This window comes from Heptranchias perlo, chromosome 22, assembly GCF_035084215.1.
Source record: "Heptranchias perlo isolate sHepPer1 chromosome 22, sHepPer1.hap1, whole genome shotgun sequence".
In the NCBI taxonomy this organism is placed as follows: domain Eukaryota; kingdom Metazoa; phylum Chordata; class Chondrichthyes; order Hexanchiformes; family Hexanchidae; genus Heptranchias; species Heptranchias perlo.
In genome coordinates, this window is record NC_090346.1 from 34,690,642 (window position 1) to 34,714,262 (window position 23,621).

Here is a 23,621-nt window from a genome sequence, read left to right on the forward strand (position 1 = left end):
AGCAGTTACCTTTATGGGAGTTGATTCACACTGTCCAATATCGACTTGCAAGACAGCATGACCCAGGGACATAACAACAGCATCCTCTTGTGTTCTCAACTGGATATTCGCACCTTTTGCACAAATGCTTTTTCACTCTCTCTGAAGGTGGAGTCAGCAAACATTAAATGAGACAAGGCTCGATATGAATTAATAAGCTGCTTTATTTCACAGTATACATACCGAATGGCAGTTAGATCGGACACACTTCATTCAAGCAATACAACTTATTACATGATAATACAAAATAAAGAACATGCCATGCTACTCCATATCAGTGGGTCAACTTACTTGGCTTAAACAAGATGACTTCCAGCTGTTCCTCCAGCAATTCTTACCTTTTTCGTTTCGTGAAAGCTCTCGTAGCTGTCTCTTTAAAAATTTAGCTGTGCAGCATTCTGTTTCAAAAGCCTTTCTCCCAGCATCTGTCTTATATCGCTCTGTTCAAAGCCACAAAAAGGATCAAATACTTATAAATACAATGGCCATGAGGTGTTTATCTAGTGCTGAGACAGGCTAATGAATTGCTTATTTACAGTCTATGGGAAAACGACATCAAGACTAGCTCATTAGCACTTGAACTATCTATCGCCCCAGCATTCCTTTTTAAATTGTCTGAATACACTATTTTGAAAACCCAACATTAAAAATAACAATTCCAAATCCTCAGTGGAAAAAGGGTCAAAAAACCCTGAAATATGACAGCTGCCCAGCAGGGTAGGTGCTTTCCTTGATGTCTGTTTTGCTGCTCATGGACAAGGGACTTGAATCAGAATAATAAACTTCTTAAAGCCGTACTGCATTTGCTTGTTCGGACTGTTTGCCAAGGGATATTCCATCTTGTGAAGTCTTTAAGGAATCCCTTTGGCCATTGCTCTGGTTGGAGGAGGAAGAGGAGGAGGATCAGAGGAGGTACAAGGGGGCAGAAGTTATGCTGCAGCTGTACAAAACCCTGGTTAGACCACACCTGGAGTACTGTGAGCAGTTCTGGGCACCGCACCTTCGGAAGGACATATCGGCCTTGGAGGGAGTGCAGCGTAGGTTTACTAGGATGATACCCGGACTTCAAGGGTTAAGTTACGAGGAGAGATTACACAAATTGGGGTTGTATTCTCTGGAGTTTCGAAGGTTAAGGGGTGATCTGATCGAAGTTCATAAGATATTAAGGGGAACGGATAGGGTGGATAGAGAGAAACTATTTCCGCTGGTTGGGGATTCTAGGAGTAGGGGGCACAGTCTAAAAATTAGAGCCAGACCTTTCAGGAGCGAGATTAGAAAACATTTCTACACACAATGGGTAGTAAAGGTTTGGAACTCTCTTCCGCAAATGGCAATTGATACTAGCTCAATTGCTAAATTTAAATGTGAGATAGATAGCTTTTTGGCAACCAAAGGTATTAGGGGATATGGGCCAAAGGCAGGTATATGGAGCTAGATCACAGATTAGCCATGATCTTATCGAATGGTGGAGCAAGCACGAGGGGCTGAATGGCCTACTCCTGTTCCTATGTTTCTATGATACCTAGGTACACTGGCATTTTCTGTGCTTCTGTATGATCTACTCTTATGTCGTTGCCTGACTGTACAGGATCATAGCAAATAGACTTCTGCATGTGAATACAATGATGCCCCAAGGATGCTATCATACAAGTGGGCACAGTCCTCCATACAGATCTGCAACCCCCTTCCACAACAGGGATGGCCCCATCAATGCCTGTCAAGGTATCCATTAAAATAATGTCACCTTTACCCACTTAGCTTGGCAACTTCGTGCAGCCCGATAAAATGTCTTCCTCACCTGCTCCCAAATTCAGGCCGCAGTTAAGACTACATTGGTATGTTCTGCCGCCAACAACAACAACTTGCATTTATATAGTGCTTTAACATAGTGAAACATCCCAAGGCACTTCACAAGATTATCAAATAAAATTTGACACCGAGCCACATAAGATGATATTAGAACAGGTGACCAAAAGCTTAGTCAAAGAGGTAGGTTTTAAGGAGCGTCTTAAAGGAGGAGAGAGGTGTATAGAGAGGCAGATGGGTTTAGCGAGGGAATTTCAGAGTTTAGGACCTTAGCAGTTGAAGGCACGGTCGCGGTGGAGCAATGAAAATCAGGGATGCGCAAGAAGCCAGAATTGGAGAAACGCAGAGATCTCTGAGGGTTGCCGGGCTGGAGGAGGTTACAGAGATAGGGAAGGGCGAGACCATGGAGGGATTTGAAAACAAGGATGAGAATTTTAAAATCGAGGCATTGCCGGACCGGGAGCCAGGGGTGACGGGCGAAAGGGACTTGATGAGAGTTAGGATACTTAATTGTCGCCTCCATTTATAGCTCTGGTGGTATTCTTTATTGCTTGATGGCTGTCTCCTCCAAATGGGACCATTCTGTTGCAGGACCTCCTGTAACAGACTCTCCAGCACTGGGTTCTGCCCCAAGCCATTTTATTTTTAAAAAATCAATCTGAAGTACTGATATACATTCCAGGATCGCTAGTCACAAAGTTTAGCCCAAGGTAAATATGTTGTGCAAATGTCGATTTTTGAAAAAAAATAGCCTTAGGTACAGTCCTACAAAGGAGATATCCCTTTAACTGTTGTAAATTGTGTATTTTTCCATATTAAATTGCCATTTTCAAATTCTCCAAGTATGTCACAGTTTGAGAAAGGCCTGCTTTTAAAGACCTCCATTTAAAATATCTCATCAAAATGATTTGACACCGCAGGCAGAGAAAGCCAATTCCCGCGTGAAACAGCTCAAGCGGCAACTGGAAGAGGCCGAGGAAGAATCTCAGCGGATCAACGCGTCTCGGCGCAAGCTTCAGCGAGAGCTGGAAGAAGCCACAGAGCTGAATGAAACTATGGTCCGTGAATGTAACACACTGAAGAACAAACTAAGGTAAATTCAACAGTCCATCCTGTCCCCTGGAGTAGGAGTTCCTTGAACAGATGGAATCAGGCTGTCAGGATCTATACTTACCGACAATTTGCTGGGAATTTCCTCGGAGCTGCTCCTGCTCCACCACCGTAACTTCTCCGGGAGTGCAGGAGAAACGGTGTTTTCCGCACACGAACTGCCGTACTCCCAATGAAGTTATGGTGGCGGAGTAGCTCCCAGGAAATTCCCGGCCTGTGGTAGGATTCGCTTTTCCTCTGTTAAGGTAGCAAGATGAAAATTTAGATGCTTGTGGAATGAGTTACAAGGAAACATAACTTTGGCAAAGGAAGGTAAGAAATATTTGATCAATATAAATTAAACAGGTCAAAATGATAATATGCCTTTGCCATTGAGAGATGTACAATGGAGGACAGTAAAATTCCTAATTTTACAGAGATAAGACCCGATAATTCATTTCCCTAATAGGATTTTTCATTGTCCTCCATTGTGGATTTGGTTTATCCAAAACATTTGGATTTTACTTTACCGCCTCATGTCTGCTTCGGGTTGCCAACCCTCCCAGCTTGTCCGGGAATCTCCCGGAATTGAGGTTTGCTCTCCCGGGCACTGCTGCGAGCAACCCGGGAGAAAAGTATTTTGCGTATGGGGAACTGGGTGCCTCAGCTGCCTCTGCCCGCCTCGTACTACTTGCGGCAAAGTTAAGGTGTGGAGTGGGACCAGCCATGAGGGAATTCCCTGCTTTCAATTCTGAGAACTTCAACTCTGACTAACCAGCCTGCAAGATTTGGGATCGGGATTGAGATCGACATTTAAATCGGTTAAAAGTAGGGTGAGGGGAAGCGGACGACGTGTTCTTTATATGAGACCCGGTCTCCAATGACTGAAGGTGGAGGAGAGAAGAGGAGCCATCGGCAGCAGCGTAGGGGGGACATCACTAGAATTTCAGGGAGGGGTGGCCCACGCCAAGAGATTTTTAAACAAAACAAACTAACAGAAGAGCAAAATACGGCGGATGCTGGAAATCTGAAATAAAACAGAAAACGCTGGAAATACTCAGCAAGTGAGGCAGCATCTGTGCCGAGAGAAACAGAGTTAACATTTCAGATCGATAACGGTTTAAATCTCTAACTTCTTCCAGTTCTGAAAAAATTTCATCGACTTGAAACATTAACTCCGTTTCTCTCTCCATGGACGCTGCCTGGCCTGCTGAGTATTTCCAGCATTTTCTGTTTAGAAAATAACAAGATCAAATCCAAATGGGGAAATCAGGGAACATTAAAGTATTCTGCATGGTGCTCACCCAGCACAGAAGACATCCAGTGAGACGGTATAGACTGCATGTTGGTACTCAAGGGTCACCTGGGCTCAAAACAAGCAGACAGAGGAATTCTGCTTAGCAGTCTTACGCATCCTGAACCAGTAAAAATTACAAGGTAAGACTTATTATGACCAAAATTCCTTAGATCCACTCCACCACCATAAATGAGGTGGAGTAGCAGCCCGTGCCCTCTACACATGGCCTTGCTGGACAATCAGGGTCCAGCTGCTATAACGGTCACGTGATCAAACCGCCAGGAATATATGCAGCCAGAGTTGGCAACCCTATGTCTGCTTGCTCCACAGTTAAAATGCCTGCTTCTTTTAAAAAAAGATAAATTAGATAAATAATGATCATGCAACAACAAAAAGTTAATCGATTCCATTTAGATTTTTTTTTGAGGTACTTTATTTGCAGGTAAATAAGGAATACTGGAATAATTTTTAAGCAGCGGTGTTTCAAGAATTTTTTGATAAAGTATTACTTTAAATAGTTACCCAAGGAATGAGAAATAGAAGGCGTCACATCCAATCTACTTTTGTGAACCTTTTATCAGCCTACTTCAGAACCATGGGTGGATGTCTGGAGGTAACTGCCTGCTTTTAGGACCTGACGGGATGAACAATAGGGATTTGACCAAGGGGAAATGAGAAAATACCTGAAAAAAAGTCTCTCCTTAGGTGGGATCAGGTGCTGAAAAGAGAAGCAGGTGTCCCAGTCCTTATTGCCATCCCATGACCTTTGCTGGAAAGCATGTGAGTGAATGCTAGGATTAGGCTAGGCAGTTTGACAGAACAAAGTATTTTTTGTTCTTGGGATGTGGGTGATGCTGGTGAGGCCTTATTAATTGCCCATCCCTAGTTGACCAGAGTAGGTGGTGGTGGTGGGCCTGCAACCAATTAATAACTAATTAGTAATTAATACAACTGAATGGCTTGCTAGGCCACTTCAGGGGACATAACCCCAAAGAACGGATGGGATGGGGGCAGCTGGGAGGTAAAAATAACAGATTTTGGAAGTGGAACTGCAACCTGGCTCCAACGCGCCGACTTCCAGGTTTAAGCCAGGCACGTTTGGATGCACACGCGCATCCGAAACCTGGAAGTCCAGTCTTACAAATTTACTCTAAATGATCTGTATTAACACTTTGGAGAACAACAGTGCAAACTGAGTTCAGTAAATATCAGTGTATAATAACCACGGCAAAATAACTCATCTCTGACACAATGGATTTCTCAATGTTTTTAGATTGATTGGCATCTCCCAAGATTCCACTGAGTAAAGTTTAGAAAGTGTTCTGTCTGTAGGCTTCTGTACAATGTGTATGAGATCTGATTATAATTTGTTTTAAGAATAATTTATAATAGGAATGATATGTAACCGTGAGGGAAATCTTGTCTTTATTACAGAGGTGCACAGGAACCTGCTCAATGAACGTCCAGGTACCTCCCAAACCTCAGCTATGCAACTTTTCATATCGCTCAAATTTCCATCTCTTTTTCTCCTTAAGTACTGACATAAGGTTTCTGAAAACTCTTAAAGCTGAATAGATATCAGGAAAAAAAAGTGACCTAAAGAAAGAAGAGCCGCAGGATGTGATTTATGTGTGACTTCTTACTGTGAGCTCCTAGCAAAATATAAATCTTATCCCAAGGCTCTTCATCATGCATTCTGTTTATACCACATGTTAGATAAAATAGGAATCAGATTGTAATACTTCATGTACACACTGTGCTGAATTGCAAATTGTTCCTGGTGATGTTCACTGATAACTATATTTTCTCAATTATGACATCTCCATGAAATATATTTCACGGAAATGACATCACATATGGTATAAGTAAACAGAATAAAAGTTCTAATAGATTGTTACAGAAAAAAGCTTAACACTTTTAATACTGCTGTGCACATGCAGTGGAATGTGCAATCTCCATACATCCTCAAGGCTGCCACTAACCATTTGTGCTTCATATGAAAAGACTGCCAACCCTTACACTGCCGAATCCTCCAACAGGTTTGTGAAAAACGTATTTTAGCCTTGATTTTGATTTTTTTTTTCAACCTCCATTTCAGATCTCACTACATTTGTTTGTGGCTCTGCTCTCAGGCTTCTGCTAAGTCACTCTTGGGGTGAGATTGTTGAGAAGCGCAGACTGCAGGCTGTGGTGATTGCTACCATTTTTCCTCCTACATTTTTCCTCCTTGAAATGTAGGACATAGAAAAGTGGCCTTGTGGGTGACCACGCTAAACCAGCTCCCACCACTCTATAGCACACCAAGCCACAAATTATTGTTGGAAATATAATCCATTCAAGTATCATGTATGACACATTTTACCTCAGCATACATTCACGTAGGCATTTTTTAAAGCACAACTTAACGGCAGTTAAGGGTTTGACCCTATTTGCTTTATTAATTCCATATTATGTAGCTGTTTTCTCCCCAAGCCCTTTGAGGATTATATAAATACTGTGTAGCAGATTTCGATCATAATATTTTTTTTAATTATATTTTTCATTCTGAATTATTTAATTATAAGTTGTCACAGAATGAGAGCTTGCCTCAAAATTTAACGTAGGTGGATATCTTAGAAATTATTGTAATCCCGTAGTCCTCAAAGGGTTAAAGAAACAGATGCCGATTAGGAAGCATGGCTAAAGCTTATTCACTGAAAGATGTTGTTATTTAAAGGTAGACAGTCGAGAAAACAAAATTATGAGGTTTGTTTAAACTGAAATAATATAGAATTTTGAGTTTATATTTTATGCCCAATTTAAGCTTTCTACGGTTCGCATCAAAACACTGGAGCCAGAAAGTATATACACAAACGATTATTGCCCAGTTTATCTTCACACAAAAACTAGGCAAACTCACTGATGCTGTTTGTCTAACTGCACCTATATATAGAATTAAATTGCTTGAACATAAATAATATCTTTTTTAAATATACACTCTACCTAGTCCATGATATCCCCTTGCATGTGTAGTCTCAAAACACATCAATTTGCATGTTACAAAGCTACTACAGTAGTTTGCCACAAAGCAGGTGTAAAGTAGCCACTGCAATCTTACCTTGTTTGGCTGACAGTAAGAATGGTCATGATTCAACCTCACTGACGACAAAAGCTAGAGATTTGAAATTAAAATAAATCTTCATCTCACTCGGGCCTCCAAGTTCCACTTTCAGCAAAAAGCAACAGCAAGTTTCATCGAGAGAACACAAGGATTCACAAATTTGTTGTCAAGGCCTCACTTTTAGAATTGCAATCCTTCATTGCAAGTTAAAAAAATTGCTGCAAAATTTAAAAAGTGGGAGTTCAAATACAGATACAATCACCAATCCATACCTAAGTTTTAAGTATGTCCACAATCGCCTTTCAGCTGTTGAAGGGGAAAGAGTAGGTACTCTGAAGTAAATCATTGTTGACAGAATTTGATTCCATTGAACAGCAGCTATCTTTTTTGGGTGGTTGATGGTTTCAAACAGTGGGAGGCTTGTGTCTATCTAGACCAGTTTTGGATAAATAAGTATTTGGCATTTCTTTATCTAAATGCTACTTGGGAGAGTTGTTTGGAGGGGTCATGTAAATATTGGATTTGACTTTTGCTGTTTGCTAACATGCTGCATTTCCTGATGTAGGCGTGGAAATGAGCCAGTGCTAAGTGTCACACGGAGATCAGGTGGCAGACGTGGGATGATCGATAATGCTTCACTAGAAAACTCTGATGAAGATGTTGGAGGGCGAGATGCAGACTTCAATGGCACAAAATCTAATGAATAATGACAGTGTAGCGTACAGTACTATGGTATATAGAGGGGGAAAAATATAAACAAATGGTTAGAAAAGCTTTAAAAAGGTCACATACTCATGGTATTAACAGGGCACAGTTTTTTTTCATTTATAAAACTACCCCTTCACGATAAAAAACAAAACCTTTCACATGCATGTAGCCAAAACTATTTTACTTTGCTAAACATTTTACATGTATCAAAGTTTCAAATAATATTCTAGCATTTAAAATACATTGTAAAAACTGCAAGTTAGAATGTGTACCCCTAAAAGTGCATTGCCTGATGGGTTAGGATTTTAAAATAGTTGATATTTTGTTGCTATACCATAAATGAAATAGCATTAAAAATATAAGAATGCACATTTCCCTTACTGAAATTATTTGGTCTTATTCATTAGCACCATTCGATCAGAAATTGGTGGCGCCTTTTGTGTCTTTATAGGAAGAGCCAAGCACGTTACTGTACTATTTTTAATACATGCCTACCAGACCATAGCAACACTGGTCACAGAATTCTATAGAAGTGCTTTGTTTAGACACTTGAACTCTTGGATTTAAAAATAAACTATTTTTTGCAGTAATATATTCGTAACATGCTAAAACTTTGTCCACAAAGTATTTCTGAAGCTGTTTTTGAACCACTCTCACAAATAAAGGACTTTGTATCACAAGTCAAGCATTTATCATTTTTTTAAAATGTACATTTGTTTCTTCAGGTTTTCTCTATGTGGCTACCACACGCACAGAATAACAATTACAAATTTGCCAGTCAAAATAGAAGTTTAAGGGAATTTGGTATCTCAACTCAAACAGCTCTTTCAACAGAAGAGAGAAAACATTTCCTTCCTGACAGCCTGGGCTAGATTCAGTCCAGTCCAACTTAATCAAAGTGTATTTCCTCTCTGCCAACTATCAGTCATAGGTGAATGGAATCCAGCCAATCACACTCAGAACATAGCTGCCCAGGAATTTGGTACTAAACTGACACTTTAGTCTCACCCAGGTCACAAAACAAGTGATGTAGTGAATGAAAGTGTTGTAGTGGTGTGCCAGGGAATGTTTTGTGAGGTTCAGAAACTGGGGTTTCTGGATTCAACCTCACGTTACAAAATAAGGTTAGAGACAGCTGTTCACAGGCATAGCATAGAACATGGAACTAATATAATGGCTACTTTGAAACATGCCTTGGACATAATTGATGTATTTATTTACATTTGTAATATTAGGTTTCTGCTGCCACCTTAAGTACACTGTTGGCAAAAATAGGAGGAGGAAAATGCTTCAGGCTATTGAAATAGTGTGTGTTTAAACATCTTGCTTGATTATTTTGTAATATGTCTAAAGAAAGTAGTATGTCCTCACAGACATCAGGAACAGGGGCAAGAAAGGAAAATGAAATGCAAGTCTCCCAAACATAGCACTAAACAAATATTATATCGGAACAAATTATACAAAGATGTCACCAACAAAACATCTGCTGCCTTTATAAAAGTGATCACTTCGCGAAAATTTTCCAGTGGAAATCCTAGGATTTCAGGAATAGTGAATCTGGAACCCCAGATTTGCAGATTGCACATTAGTGCAGAGGGAGCTTTATCTTTCATCTTTACTGACTTAGAAGCAAAACATATTCCACTTTCCTGCTACTAAACACCAACATTCATCACATTTAATGAGCATGTATGTCCGGTCAGTTTATAAATACTAAAGTGGCTGATACTGCAATGTTAGTTTGGAAGAGGCTGGAGGAAGAAAAATTGAGGATGGTGGGTGAACATTACTGGGACTGGCAGTGCCCTCCCTATTGTGTGAGCCGAATGTATGTGTCCCTGCAGTAGCTGGCACAGCCCTGCAACCAACTCCATGGAAATACAAAATTGTCAGACAGAAAAAGAATGACTGCATGGGACAGACTAGATGGACCAGTCATGATGCCTTATGCACCACAATACAGATACTCCCTACCCACCCAGAGCCATGTCATCTCCTAAGAGAGGTGAAAAAAGATAAAAACTCAGGCCAATTAGGGGAAAAAATCTGTAAAATTCCTCTCCGAACCCTTTAGGTGACCATGTCCATGAGACCACATTGACCCTGATTTAGGACTGAGATGAGGAGAAATTTCTTCAGTCAGAGGGTGGTGAACCTGTGGAATTCTCTACGACATGAGGCTGTGGAGGCCAAGTCACTGAATATATTTAAGGAAATAGATAGATTTCTAGACACAAAAGGCATCAAGGGGTATGGGGTGAGAGCGGGAATATGGTATTGAGATAGAGAATCAGCCATGATCATATTGAATGGCGGAGCAGGCTCGAAGGGCCGAATGGCCTACTCCTGCTCCTATTTTCTATGTTTCTATGATTTATATTACAGGGTACCTACCTCTTGTACGAGGTAATCTCCCCAGCTAGAAACCAGTCCAGCTCGCTCTTGAAGGTGCAGAGCGAATCAGCATTCACCGTAAGAGTCAGCAACCTTTTCCACAGGTTTACTAATCTCTGGGAAAAGAAGAATCACAAAACATCCAACCTAGTTCCAGGGATATCAGGCAGAATCGCTTTTGTTGGATCCTTGCTCCAATGATGCAGTGAACGATCTTCCAAATAAGCCAGCCTAAAGTGTTTTTGCAGAAAAAATGCAACGGATTCTATTTAAATATTAAAATGTATTTTAAAATATGTGAATAAAGCCTAGTGTGCTTTCCCATCCATTTAAGATGGGATCATACTATACACTCCTCACCTAAGTGAAGGATTTAATTGTTGAAGTGGTAAAAGCTGAAAGGCATGCAAGGGAGACCATAACCAGACTGTCTGCACCCCTTATATTGCCAACAATCATAGCTGTTAGTTCTGGCAATGACCTAGAACAACTTATCTGCAAGCTCCAGGATAACAGAGAGCCGGTTGCAGAGCTGTGGCATCTGCTGCATGGGCTCCAGCACTGTAGAGACAGCACTGACCTTGGCAATAAAGATCACCACTGCCTTCAACTTTTCTGTCTCTGGCATCTTCCAGACAAGCACTGCTGTATTAGGCAATGCACTATCCAGACATATATTACACTGTTGCATATGACTGATGGATTGGTTAGAAAGTTCATCTCATTTACCAGAAAATAGCAACAGCAACGTGATACAGCTGCCAAATTTCATTACACTGCTGCATCTCCCAAGGTTTAGGAGGTCACTGACAACAGCCATGTAAACATCTGGCCAGCGGGCTTATATTCCACCACTGTTTTGTCTTCTAAAATGCACCAACTACTTCCTCTGCTTAGGAGCTATGGTAAGAGTACCACAGGGTAGTGAGAGGGTATGATGACAAATAGGTCAGGAAGGTGAACATGTGGCTAAAGGAGTGATGTGGGAAGGAGGGGCTCCATTTCATGGGACACTGGCAGCAGAACTGAGACAGGAGGGAGCTGTACCATTGGGCTGGGACCAAGATCCTGGCATAAAGGATAAATAGTGTGGTAAAAAGGACTTTAAACTAATAAACTGGGGGCGGGGGGAGGTCTCAGTCAGAAACAATAGTAAAAATGTTAGTTTATAAAGATTTTTTTAAAAAGGAGTAAAAGCAGAATTCAGATTACAAACATTGACAGATACTCCAGGCGAAGGGAATACTAAAATAACTGAAGTAGTTACAGCAGGAGTAACAAATAAGAAATGTGTTAAGTTAAACAGTGAGAGAAAGAGCATCGGGGCAGAAGGAAAGGTTAGGGTCTCTTGCCTAAATAAAAGTTTTAAATACTAATGCTCGGAGTGTAAGAAATAAATTGAGTGAATTAGAGGCTCAAATGCAGCTGAGAGGGTATGAAATGATGGCCATTACTGAGATATGGCTGCAAGCTGGTCATAATTGGGAGTTAAATATTCCAGATTATAAAGGTCTTTAGAAAGGATAGGGAAACTGGAAGAGGAGGAGGGGTAGCCTTATTGATTAAAGATACTATTACATTAGTAAGGGAGGATATAGTTAAGGGAAAGCAATCAGCAGATGCTCTTTGGTTAAAATTGAGGAATAAGAGAGGACTTGGAACTGTAATGGGAGTTGTCTACAGGCCTCCTGATAGCAGCAATGAAGTGGCAGAATGTATTAATTCAGAGATTAGAGAGGCTTGTAGCAAAAGCAGAGTTGTTTTAATGGGAGACTTTAATTTTCATATAGATTGGGAAAAGCAAAATAGCTCAAGTCAAAAAGGTAGTGAATTTCTTGAGTGCATTCAAGATAGTTTTCTGGAGCAATATGTTCTAGAACCAACAAGAAGGCAGGCCATACTAGATTTAATAATGAGTAATGAGCCAGACTTAGTTAATAATCTAACAGTCAGGGAACATTTATCGAACAGTGATCATAATATGATTGAATTCAATGTTAGTTTCTCCTTTTCAAACGTACGATTCTAGATTTTGGTATGGCTGACTTTAACGGGATGAGACAGAGACTGACGACAGCAAATTGGTCAAAACTGTTATCGGGTAAAACTACAGATGAACAGTGGGAGATGTTCAAAAAAGAATGTTGCTTAATACAAGACCAGCATATATCCCTAAGGGGCAAGAGCTCCATGTACCAAATAAAACAGCCATGGTCAACAAGGGGTGAGCGATAACATAAAACTAAAGGAAAGAGCATACAAAAGTGCAAAGAATAGGTTAGATCCGGGGGACTGGGAGAGATATAAAGAACAAAAGGAAGACAAAAAAAGATAGTGAGAGCTGCAACAAGGGAAAACAAAAAGAAACTTGCGAGGGATATCAAGATTAACACAAAAGGTTTTTACAATTATATTAGAAGAGGGTAGTCAAGGTTTATGTGGGCCCTTTAAAAACAGATGCTGGTAATATTGCAAGCGAAAATAAGGAAATGGCAGACTTGTTGAATAATTACTTTGTGTCAGTCTTCACAGTAGAGAAGAGGATAATATACCCGACGTTCCAGGGAAATTAATAATGAATCAAGAACTGGAACTCACTAAAGTTAACATAAGCAAGAAAACAGTATAAGAAATAATGGCATTAAAGACTGACAAATCCCCAGGGCCTGATTAAAACCCAGGGGTGGAAACAAAGGAAGGAGTTGAGGAAATTGCAGATGCTTTAGCCATAATCTTCCAAAGCGCTCTCAATTCAGGAATGGTCCGTTTAGATTGGAAAATTGCAAATATAACGCCATTATTTAAGAAAGGTGAGAGAGAGAAACCAGGAAATTATAAACCAATTAGTCTAACATCTGTTGCGGGGAAGTTAATTGGAATTTATTAAGGATGGTGTGACTGAGCACTTAGAGAAATTTGAGCTGATTAGAGAGCCAACATGGATTTGTAAAGGGTACGTCATGTCTAACAAACCTAATTGAATTTTTTGAGGCAGTAACTAAAGTAGTAGACAGGGGAATGTTTATGGATGTACTTTATATGGACTTCCAAAAGGCATTCGATATGGTTCCACATGAGAGACTGTTCGCTAAAATTAAAGCTCATGGAACTAAGGGCAAATTATTGACCTGATTAGGAGATTGGTTAGGCAGTAGAAGTCAGAGAGTATGGATAATGGGTATGTACTCGAATTGGAAGGAAGTGACTAGTGGTGTCCCACAAGGATCTGTGCTCAACTATTTACTACATTTATTAATGACTTAGATAACACAATCTTTGATGGTGGCAAAACAGGTTGAGAAAGTATACAGGGTCCTGGGATTTATAAATAGAGGCATAGAGTACAAAAGCAAGAAAGTTATGTTGAACCTTTATAAAACACTGGTTTGGCCACAAGTGGAGTATGGACCACGCTTTAGGAAGGATGTGAAGATCTTAGCGAGGGTGTAGAAAAGATTTACTAGAATGGTTCCAGGGATGAGTTATATGGATATACTGAACAAGCTGGGGTTGTTCTCCTTAGAGCAGAGAAGGTTAAGAGGAGATGTGAAAGAAGTGTTCAAAATCATGAAGGGTTTAGATAAAGTAAATAAAGAGAAACTGTTCCCATTGGCAGAAGGATCGAGAACCAGAGGATTTAAGGCGATTGGCAAAAGAACCAAAGGCGAAATGAGGGAATAACGTTTTTATGTAGCAAGTAGTTATGATCTGAAATATGCTGCCTGAGAGGGTAGTGGAAGCAGATTCAATCATGGCTTTCAAAAAGGAAATGAATACTTGAAGGGCAAAAATTTGCAGGGCTATGGGGAACATGTGGGGGCATGGGACTAACTGGATTGCTCTTACAAAGAGCCGGCATGGGCTTGATGGTCCAAATGGCCTCCTTCTATGCTGTAACCATTCTATGATTCTAATAGAGAGCCACATATCCAAGTTTGCCGATGATGCAGATTGGTGGCTTAGCAAGTAGTATAGACGGGAGCGTAAAATTACAAAGAGACATTGATAGATTAAGTGAGTGGGCAAAACTGCGGCAGATGGATCTCAACACAGGTAAGTGTGAGGTCATCACACTTTGGACGAAAAAAGGATAGGTCTGAGTATTTTTTTAAATGGTGAAAAGCTAGCAACAGTGGAGATTCAAAGGTATTTAAGGGTCAATGTACACAGATCACTAAAATGTAGCGGTCAGGTACAAAAACCTTAGAAAGGATATATTAGCCTTGGAAGGAGTGCAGCGCAGATTCACCAGAATGTTACCAGGGCTCTAAGGGTTAGATTATGAGGAAACATTACATAAACTAGGCTTGTATTCCTGGGAATGTAGAAGGTCAATGGGTGAATTGATTGAGGTTTTTAGGATTTTAAAAGGAATTGATAGGGTAGATAAAGAGAAACATTTTCCGCTGGTGGGGGAGTCTGGAACAAGGGGACATAACCTTAAAATCAGAGCCAGGCCATGCAGGAGAGAAGTTAGGAAACCCTTCTTTACACAAAGAGTGGTAGAAGTGTGGACTCTCTCCCACAAAAAGCAGCAAATGCTAGCTCAATTAATAATTTTAAATCTGAGATAGATAGATTTTTGCTAGCCAAGTGTATTAAGGGATATGGAGCCAAGGTGGGTACATAGAGTCAGGATACAGATCAGCCATGATCTCATTGAGTGGCGGAACAGGATCGAGGGGCTGAATGACCTACTCCTATTCCTGAGAGCCAAAGTCAGTGCTTGCAGACTATTCATCCAGGCCCACAATGGAAAATAAAGGAACCAATGTTACAATATGGCCTCCACTACACACCTTCAAACAGAGTTTGCATTCCAAGATACAATATGTGGTTTGTGCAAGAGAGAGAAATGTACAAGTTGTAGCAAGAACAGGAACTTGGCTGGCAAGGAAGGAAAGGTCATCTCTAGCTTCATCTTCCCCAGCTCCCGCAATGTGCTTATAATTAAAGATGTCCAGAGTGAACTCCTCCGTGGTTATCAAGGGCTTTGCCCTACTCCAATTTGGACCTGTGCCATTGTGTCCCATTGCTGATGGATTTCTGATCATGGAAAGGATGGGGTAAATGAATTATGGTTAAGTGTTAAAAACAGAAAATGCTGGAAATACTCAGCAAGCCAGGCAGCATCTGTGGAGAAAGAGTTAACGTTTCAGGTTGATGACTTTTTGTCAGAATGGAAGAAGTAAAGATTTAACAGTTTTTAAGCAAATACAGAGGCAGGGAAAAGATGGTGGTGTGGGGGAAAGAGAGAAGGGAAGTCTCTGATAGGATGGAGGGCAGAAGTGACAAAAATGATGGAGCAAGGCAAGGAGGGTGATAATGGGACAAGTGAAGAAACAAAAGAGAAACTGTAAATGGCAACATCAGAACCATTACCAGCACCTGCTGTCTGAAAAAAATGGGAGCAGTGATTATGATATGAAGTTATTGTTGAGTCCAGAACATTGTAAAGTGCCTAATCGAAAGATGAGGTGCTGTTCCTCGAGCTTCTGTTCAGCTTCAATGGAACAGTGTTAGAGGCAGAGGACAGAGAGATCAGAGTGGGAGGGGAATTAAAATGGCAAGCGACCGGCAGGTCAGGGTCACACTTGCAGAATGAGTGGAGGTGTTCAGCAAAGTGATCACCCAATCTGCGTTTGGTCTCAATGTAGAGGAGACCGTATCGAGAGCCCCGAATACAGTATACTAAATTGAAAGTAAAAGTAAATCACTGTTTGACGTGGAAGGAATGTTGGGGCCCTGGCTGGTAGGAAGGGAGGAGGTGCCTTGCTTGCACCATCAGCCATTTTGGCACTTAATCACCCCTACGCTCCACGCTATCAGAGACCTTCCCTTTTGTTCTTTCCTCCCCTCCCCCCCCTCTTTCCATGGCGCTGTGCTTGCTTAAAACCTGATTAATCGTCAACAATTTCCAGTTCTGGCGAAAGGTCGACCTGAAACATTAACTCTCTCTTTCTCCACAGATGGTGCCTGACAGAGTATTTCCAGCATTTTCTGTTTTTATTTCCGATTTCCCACATCAGCAGTATTTTGCTTTTGATTCATGTTTAAGTATTGCCTTTTAAAACAAAGTGAATTTTCACAGGTTTAAAAAGATCACAAGCTGCTACCTTCAAGACATAAGGATCTATATTTACGATCATTGTGCCTGGTTTATAGGCCCAAAACAGGCGCAACAATAACCAATTTAGCACAGCAGGGGGGCCGGGTGGGAGTTCAGGCCACTGCTAAATTGGTCAGGGCCTTTTTTTTAAGGCAGCCCTGGTGACCGCCTGAAACAAGCACAGGCCTCATTTCAATTTTGAAACGAGACTCCTGTGCTCATTTCAGACTCTGATTCCTAGGTTTGCCCTTGTTGGAGCAAACTGCAACTGACATTTCCAGGTCTTGAGTAGCCCCGATGGGGGGGCGGGACCAAACCTCCTCGAGTGCCAGGAGTCTCTTGGAAAAGGGCACTGATCTCCTGGGCGCTGCTGCTGGAAGATCTTTGTTCTTTAAATCCCCCACAGAGAGCCACGACTGGCTGGTGTGCCGGGTAGGAACCGGAGGAGGCCATTCAGTTCCTGGAGCCTGTTTTGCCTTTCAATTAGATCAAGGTTGATCTGTAACCATAACCCTTAGTACCCTTTGCCCAACAAAAATCTATCAATCTCAGTTTTGAAATTTTCAATAGACCCCCAGCCTCAACAGCATTTTTGGGGGGAGGGGGCACGGTGGAAGGAAGGAGTTCTAGATTTCCACTACTTTTTAATGAAGTGCTTTCTGACATCACCCCTGAATGGCCTAGCTCTAATTTTAAAAGTTGCACCCACTTGCTGTGGACGTCCCCACGAGAGGAAATAGTTTCTCTCTATCTACCCGCTCAACTTCTTTGATCATCAGTCAGGAGTGGCAGGAGGAGGGGCTCAGAAGTTTGTGTGGTTTGGGGCCGGGGGGGTGGGGGGGTGGGAAGAAGAGGGGAGGGAGACTGGGGAATGGGAGTCAGAGAGGAGAACAGGGTTTGGGGGGGGGGGGGGGGGGGGTGGGGTCAGAGTCAGAGAAGGTGACCAGGTAAACTAGGGTCAAGATAATTGGGACCAGCATTTTCTGCAGAGCCAAGAGCAGCAGCAGCGTGGTGAGTGGGAGCGGCCTCGAGAGGAGCAGCCCTTCACGTTGATAGAATTCTAGGTTTTATCTCAAGATTATGAATATAAAAGCCCAGAGCTAATGATGAGCCTATATAAAACCTTAAGACCTCAATTAGAGTACTTTATGCAGTATTGGGATCCACACCATTGGAAGGATATTGAGGCTTCAGAGAAGATTAAAGACAGACTCACCAACATACTGCCATATATGAGGAAATACAAATGCAAAGACAGTAAAAGTTTTTTTAATTTATTGGAAGGTTAGGACTGGGTAGACCTAAGCAGACTGTTTCCAGTAGTTGAGTCGTCAAGAATGAGGGGGCCATAGATACAAGATGGCAGAAGAAACTCTTCAGAATTGCTAGGCTGTGGAACTCACTTCCAGGGTAAGTGGTAGAGGCAGAAACTGTGCCAACATTCAAGATTAGGGAAAGGAGATTGGTTGTGGGGGGGGGGGGGGGGGTGGAAAAACCAGGGTGGGTAAATGTGATTAGAAATATTTGCTCACGGAGGGTGAACTCTGATAGAGTGGTTGGGTCAAATGACCTGGTCCCATGTTGGAACTTCTATGTGTCGTGAGCTATACAAACCATGAATCCTAAGTGCAATCGCTGGTCTGTTATGTGAATTAATCTCAGCCAGGGCAATTGTAGGAATGTTGGAACTGGCCTCAGGGCTCTTGCTGAGCGAGAATGAAGAAAAAAAAATCCCACGCTGGTTTATTAACTTCTGCTGGCACAGGCTGCTAACAGGATCAGGCTCCACCAATAGTTTCTCACATGAATAGTGGTCACCTGCGCATGGTATTAAGCCACCATCCCAATCAAGACAACTCCATCGTTCATGATGCAGAAACCAGAGACGGTGAAACAACTCTTGGTTCACACTTATACTGCTTCAACTCTTGTTGATCCTATAATCTCAGTATGAATTCAGTGTTCAACTGGAGTGTTAGAATAATTAGTTACATTGAGTGACACAGCTCATTATAAAACCAGAGAACATCACCCAAAGGTGGGGAAAGGAAGAAAAACAAATGTCTGGAAGCAGCAGGTTACCTTTCCAAACTGTAGCCGGTACATATTGGGTGGGTGGGTGGGTGGGGGGTAAAAATAGGAATTACACATCTTATGCAAGTCACAAATATAAACTGGAGCATCTAAAATTCACTTTGAAATGCACAAATAGTGGTAGTAAGGCAGTAACTCCAGATTTAGACACATTCTAAGCTGGTTTACATAAGAATTAGACCTCCGCACAATGCCAGCTTTAAATTTAAAGCACAGAAAATGTTGGAAAGAGGCAACTGGGGTGTCCATTATTGGAGAGCTAAAGAGAAAAATGTTTTAATTTGCATTTTGGAATGTGCCCACCGTAAGGTGGTAGAGTCCATCTGGATGCATATGTATTCTTGCCAACTTTCTCCCTCCTGCTTTCCTGAAGATATCGATTCCAGCTGTGTATGGATCCACGGCTATTCTTTAGGTAGGAGTCCAGGGATCGGTGCTGGGTCCGCTGTTATTTGTTATTTATATTAATGATTTGGATGAGAATTTAGGAGGCATGGTTAGTAAGTTTGCAGATGACACCAAGATTGGTGGCATTGTGGACAGTGAAGAAGGTTATCTAGGATTGCAACGGGATCTTGATAAATTGGGCCAGTGGGCCGATGAATGGCAGATGGAGTTTAATTTAGATAAATGTGAGGTGATGCATTTTGGTAGATCGAATCGGGCCAGGACCTACTCCGTTAATGGTAGGGCGTTGGGGAGAGTTATAGAACAAAGAGATCTAGGAGTACAGATTCATAGCTCCTTGAAAGTGGAGTCACAGGTGGATAGGGTGGTGAAGAAGGCATTCAGCATGCTTGGTTTCATTGGTCAGAACATTGAATGCAGGAGTTGGGATGTCTTGTTGAAGTTGTACAGGGCATTGGTGAGGCCACACTTGGAGTACTGTGTACAGTTCTGGTCACCCTATTATAGAAAGGATATTATTAAACTAGAAAGAGTGCAGAAAAGATTTACTAGGATGCTACCGGGACTTGATGGTTTGACTTACAGGGAGAGGTTAGACAGACTGGGACTTTATTCCCTGGAGAGTAGGAGGTTAAGGGGTGATCTTATAGAAGTCTATAAAATAATGAGGGGCATAGATAAGGTCGATAGTCAAAATCTTTTCCCAAAGGTAGGGGAGTCTATAACGAGGGGGCACAGATTTAAGGTGAGAGGGGAGAGATACAAAAGGGTCCAGAGGGGCAATTTTTTCACTCAAAGGGTGGTGAGTGTCTGGAACGAGCTGCCAGAGGCAGTAGTAGAGGCGGGTACAATTTTGTCTTTTAAAAAGCATTTGGACAGTTACATGGGGAAGATGGGTATCGAGGGATATGGGCCAAGTGCAGGCAATTGGGACTAGCTTAGTGGTATAAACTGGGCGACATGGACATGTTGGGCCGAAGGGCCTGTTTCCATGTTGTAACTTCTATGATTCTATGAATGAGGGCAGTCTGATTATTTGACAGTGGAGCCTGATCCTGCCCAACATGCACATATTTCCAGCCAAAGTCACTGTAGAGAGATCAGGAGCTGGAACCCCAATTCCTTCCACCCTCTAGCCCAGGACCAATAAGCCAAAGATCGTTAGCCTGGTTGAGACCAGAAATCGAACCGGAGACACTCTGATCTTTTAAGCTTAGTGCCTTCATCCACAAGGGCATAGATGAGACACCCAACATTAGATCAGAGTTGTGAACTGTTGTACAGAAACTCCCAAACATTAAAAAAAAATTGGAATAATGCAAAAAAAACTAAACAACTGGGGAATGACATCAACTTTATTCCAGTTGATTGGTTAAGAAATGCAGTTAAGTTACAGACATAGCAGGATTACAAACTTAGATATGGCAACGTTTTGTAAAAACAGACACTGTGGCCTAAATCTGCAACAGTATACATCCGTTAGTTACTTTCATAGTCCCCACCAGTGATTTCACAATTTATGAAATATTGTACTCCCAAAAAGAGGGGGGGGGGCTGGGAGAAGAGAAAATAGGTAAGTCACTGGGACTGAGGTTTCAGGCATGAAAATGTTGGCATTTCCCTTCTTGTACCACTGCATAACAGTATCCCCCAGCAACTATCTCCATGCTGTCAGTAAGCCAAATAGTATACTCCATGTGTAAAGCCCTCTGCTTTTATTGCAGAAATATTTCTTTGCCAGTGGCAACCATTCACATCTACTCTGCAGGATGTCACCTCACAAGTTAATTAAATTTTTTATGGGCCAAATATAGAAGAGGCACCAATCATTCGAACTTGGCATTAAATTTGCACTCACTCAGATCTGGCATGGAAAATAGAAACATCACAGCAATGAAGGATGCTGGAGGTTGGAATTAAGGCACCAAATAGCAGTGCAGAGGGAACTAAATACAGGCACTAGGTGCAAAAATCTGGAAAATGTTCCATTCTCCAACATGGATGTCTAATAATGAGCACAAGAATGAACAGTTCCAGGGTCTAAAACTCAATGCAAGTACACATGGAGACAAGACATTAGTGCATCCAGCATAGTCAAACAAAATACACCTCGCAGGTATCATCAATCCTGTTATTTGTTCAACAGAACCACAGTCCTACCTCAATAGTTCTCACAAGAGACTATTAAGCAAAAATACAAAATACCACAATGATTTACTCAACAGCTTTTTCCTCCCCTGGGAAGAGAAGGTCCTGGAACAGATTTCCTCCAATTTTCAATGGACTTCAAAATTATAGCAAAGGTCATGGTGATCCTAAATGCAACTACTAGCTTTGGTTAATCAATTTTTCTGACCAGAAAATAACCCCTCTTTCTGCCAGACAGATCGCCTAAAAGGTTAAACCCTTAGCTGATACACCATCTCAAAGCTCGAGCAATTTGCTTACTAGTGCTAGGATGAAAACTTTGTGATGTGGGTCTTTCACTACCAGCAGAATAAAATCAGAAATCAGGTCCATCAGCAGCTAGTAAGATCATTATTCACTAGGATTAAGTCCTTGGGTTTACAGGTTTTTGACTGGTACTTAACAAAAATCAACTCACCAACCAAACCTAGTTCCAACATAGGACCTCAACCTACTGTTCCATAATCAAAGGCACTATGATCATTAAGGCACTATCCAGTCTACAAAAAATTCTACATCAACTTAACACCATTGCAAAGCCATCCTCAGCTCAAAATACTTTAATACTAAAATCTTCATAACTATCTTGTTTGTGATAGATCAAATTGATATGCAAACTCCTCTCACCAGCTCTAAACCCCTCTTTCCTCATCCACTCCAACTGACTGTAGCCAATTGACCTGGAACACTTTCCTATGCACTCAAATTTTAAAAAAGGAACACTGTCAAGATTCCCTTGGGAACCACATGAAATTCTCGATAAAAACAATTTACAGAAGTCAATTTTTAGAATGAATTTTTCCAGTTATAAGCAGTAACGGATGTATAGTAACAGAACACTGCACCTGTGGCATCGTACTAGTGTTTATTTTACTCATGAAAAAAGTCCTTGTAATTTACTCAAACTTGTCGAGCTCATTAATCATGAGTATTCACTTGTGAACTAAACCTAGTAATGCAATTACCAGTTCAATACCCTTTCTATTCCAAGGGCTTTGTTCACATCGAATCTTACCAGTGAAACAAAAAAGTACTCTTGTTCGATGTATACGGTAAATGGATTTCACACAATTGTTTTTTAAATTTCTACATGCTTATCAAGAGCACACATTTCAGAGTAGATTCTGCATAAAGCAGCATTTGGCACAGAAATAAATTCAGAAACAGATATACATTAAAAGCAATAGAACAAATTTGGACTTCCATAAGAGCTTAGAAGATATTGACAGTGGGTAGTTGATAGATGAACAGGTAACAGATTAACTATTGACAAAGGTGAGAACGGAGGTGTTGACTGCACAAGCATGCACAAAACAACCCTTAAATTGATAGACATTTTTAGCTATACTACATAAATTGGTATACAGAAGTGGAAGTTACATATTTATGAAATATGCGACTTACAAATTACAAACAGATAACAATTTTAACTCTCAGCCGAACAGGGCCCAGAGAATATACAGAACTGGTACATTGTGCATTGGTGCATTATCATTGTATACAGCTTTCTTGATACAATTCCAGTCTTGTGGTATTTAGGAAAAGTAAACTGATCAAGTGCTACACATCATCGGGGTCACCAATGCAAGGCTTAGAGATCAAATTATAAATGTAACAGAATCTTCAGTAGCCACAAGTTTATGTGGAGCTACACTTTAACCCACTATCTTTAACTGTGCCAGCGGTTACAATGTTAGATCAAATATGAATTAACTCAATAATTTAGATCTAATAATTTAAAATAAAATACCCAAGGTCCAAGCTACCAGTTACCAAGAAGCCAAATGAGTGAGCTATAATCGCATAAAAAAAGGTCAATTTGTAAAAATCAATTCCTTAGAATGGTTATTTTTCCAATTAGCCAGTTTCCCTCTGACTCTGCTAAAACACAATTACTGTAATGCTGCTCAAACCCTAAATGTGCAAAACTGAGGCCAAAAAACTCAGTTCTTAACTGGCATTTTCCAATTATCTGATTATACTGCCCCCTCTTTAATGAGCTTTCCATCCCACCTCTCAAGTGGAATAGGGCTTCTAAATATAGTCATAAAATATGGGTCAAACACCTTCAATATGAAAGAAAAAAATCTACTTTTAGCTTTCATCAAAAACTAAACTTCAACTTACACCAGGAAAAAAAATTAAATTTTCTTTTACTAACTTCCCCACTGAAAGCTAAAGAGCTTGGTTACAAAAATATCCATTTAAAAACAGGAAGAATTTTAAAAATTACCATGCTCAGAGCAAGATTTTGACTACACCCTGTGGTGACACAGTTGCTTGTGCGCAGACTTTCGAGGCGAGTGCTCCGAACTCCAGCCTTTTGGCTAACCTGGAAATACAACAAAAATCAAAAAATATTTTGGGATACAGCATATGTGTAATTTGAG

At 41.0% G+C, this 23,621-nt stretch overlaps 2 protein-coding genes across 4 annotated transcripts in view; one reads left to right on the forward strand and one right to left on the reverse strand.

The window, feature by feature from the left end:
* The window catches only part of LOC137340636 (myosin-11-like), a 149,866-nt gene extending 141,147 nt beyond the window's left edge, over window positions 1-8,719 (forward strand). For 2 of the 3 annotated variants that reach the window (XM_068003223.1, XM_068003224.1), the window contains 2 exons: window positions 2,766-2,938; window positions 7,897-8,719. In XM_068003223.1, coding sequence (XP_067859324.1) covers window positions 2,766-2,938; window positions 7,897-8,038 — 315 coding nt within the window. In that variant the 3' untranslated portion in view covers window positions 8,039-8,719. Of the gene's footprint in view, window positions 1-2,765; window positions 2,939-5,665; window positions 5,699-7,896 lie in introns of all 3 variants that reach the window. The other variant, XM_068003225.1, reaches the window with a different exon arrangement.
* Window positions 8,720-20,381: 11,662 nt separating this feature from the next.
* nde1 (nudE neurodevelopment protein 1) overlaps window positions 20,382-23,621 on the reverse strand; it is a 43,867-nt gene continuing 40,627 nt past the window's right edge. Inside the window, exon 9 of the mRNA XM_068003227.1 lies at window positions 20,382-23,563. Coding sequence (XP_067859328.1) covers window positions 23,470-23,563 — 94 coding nt within the window. The 3' untranslated portion in view covers window positions 20,382-23,469. The remainder of the gene's footprint in view (window positions 23,564-23,621) is intronic.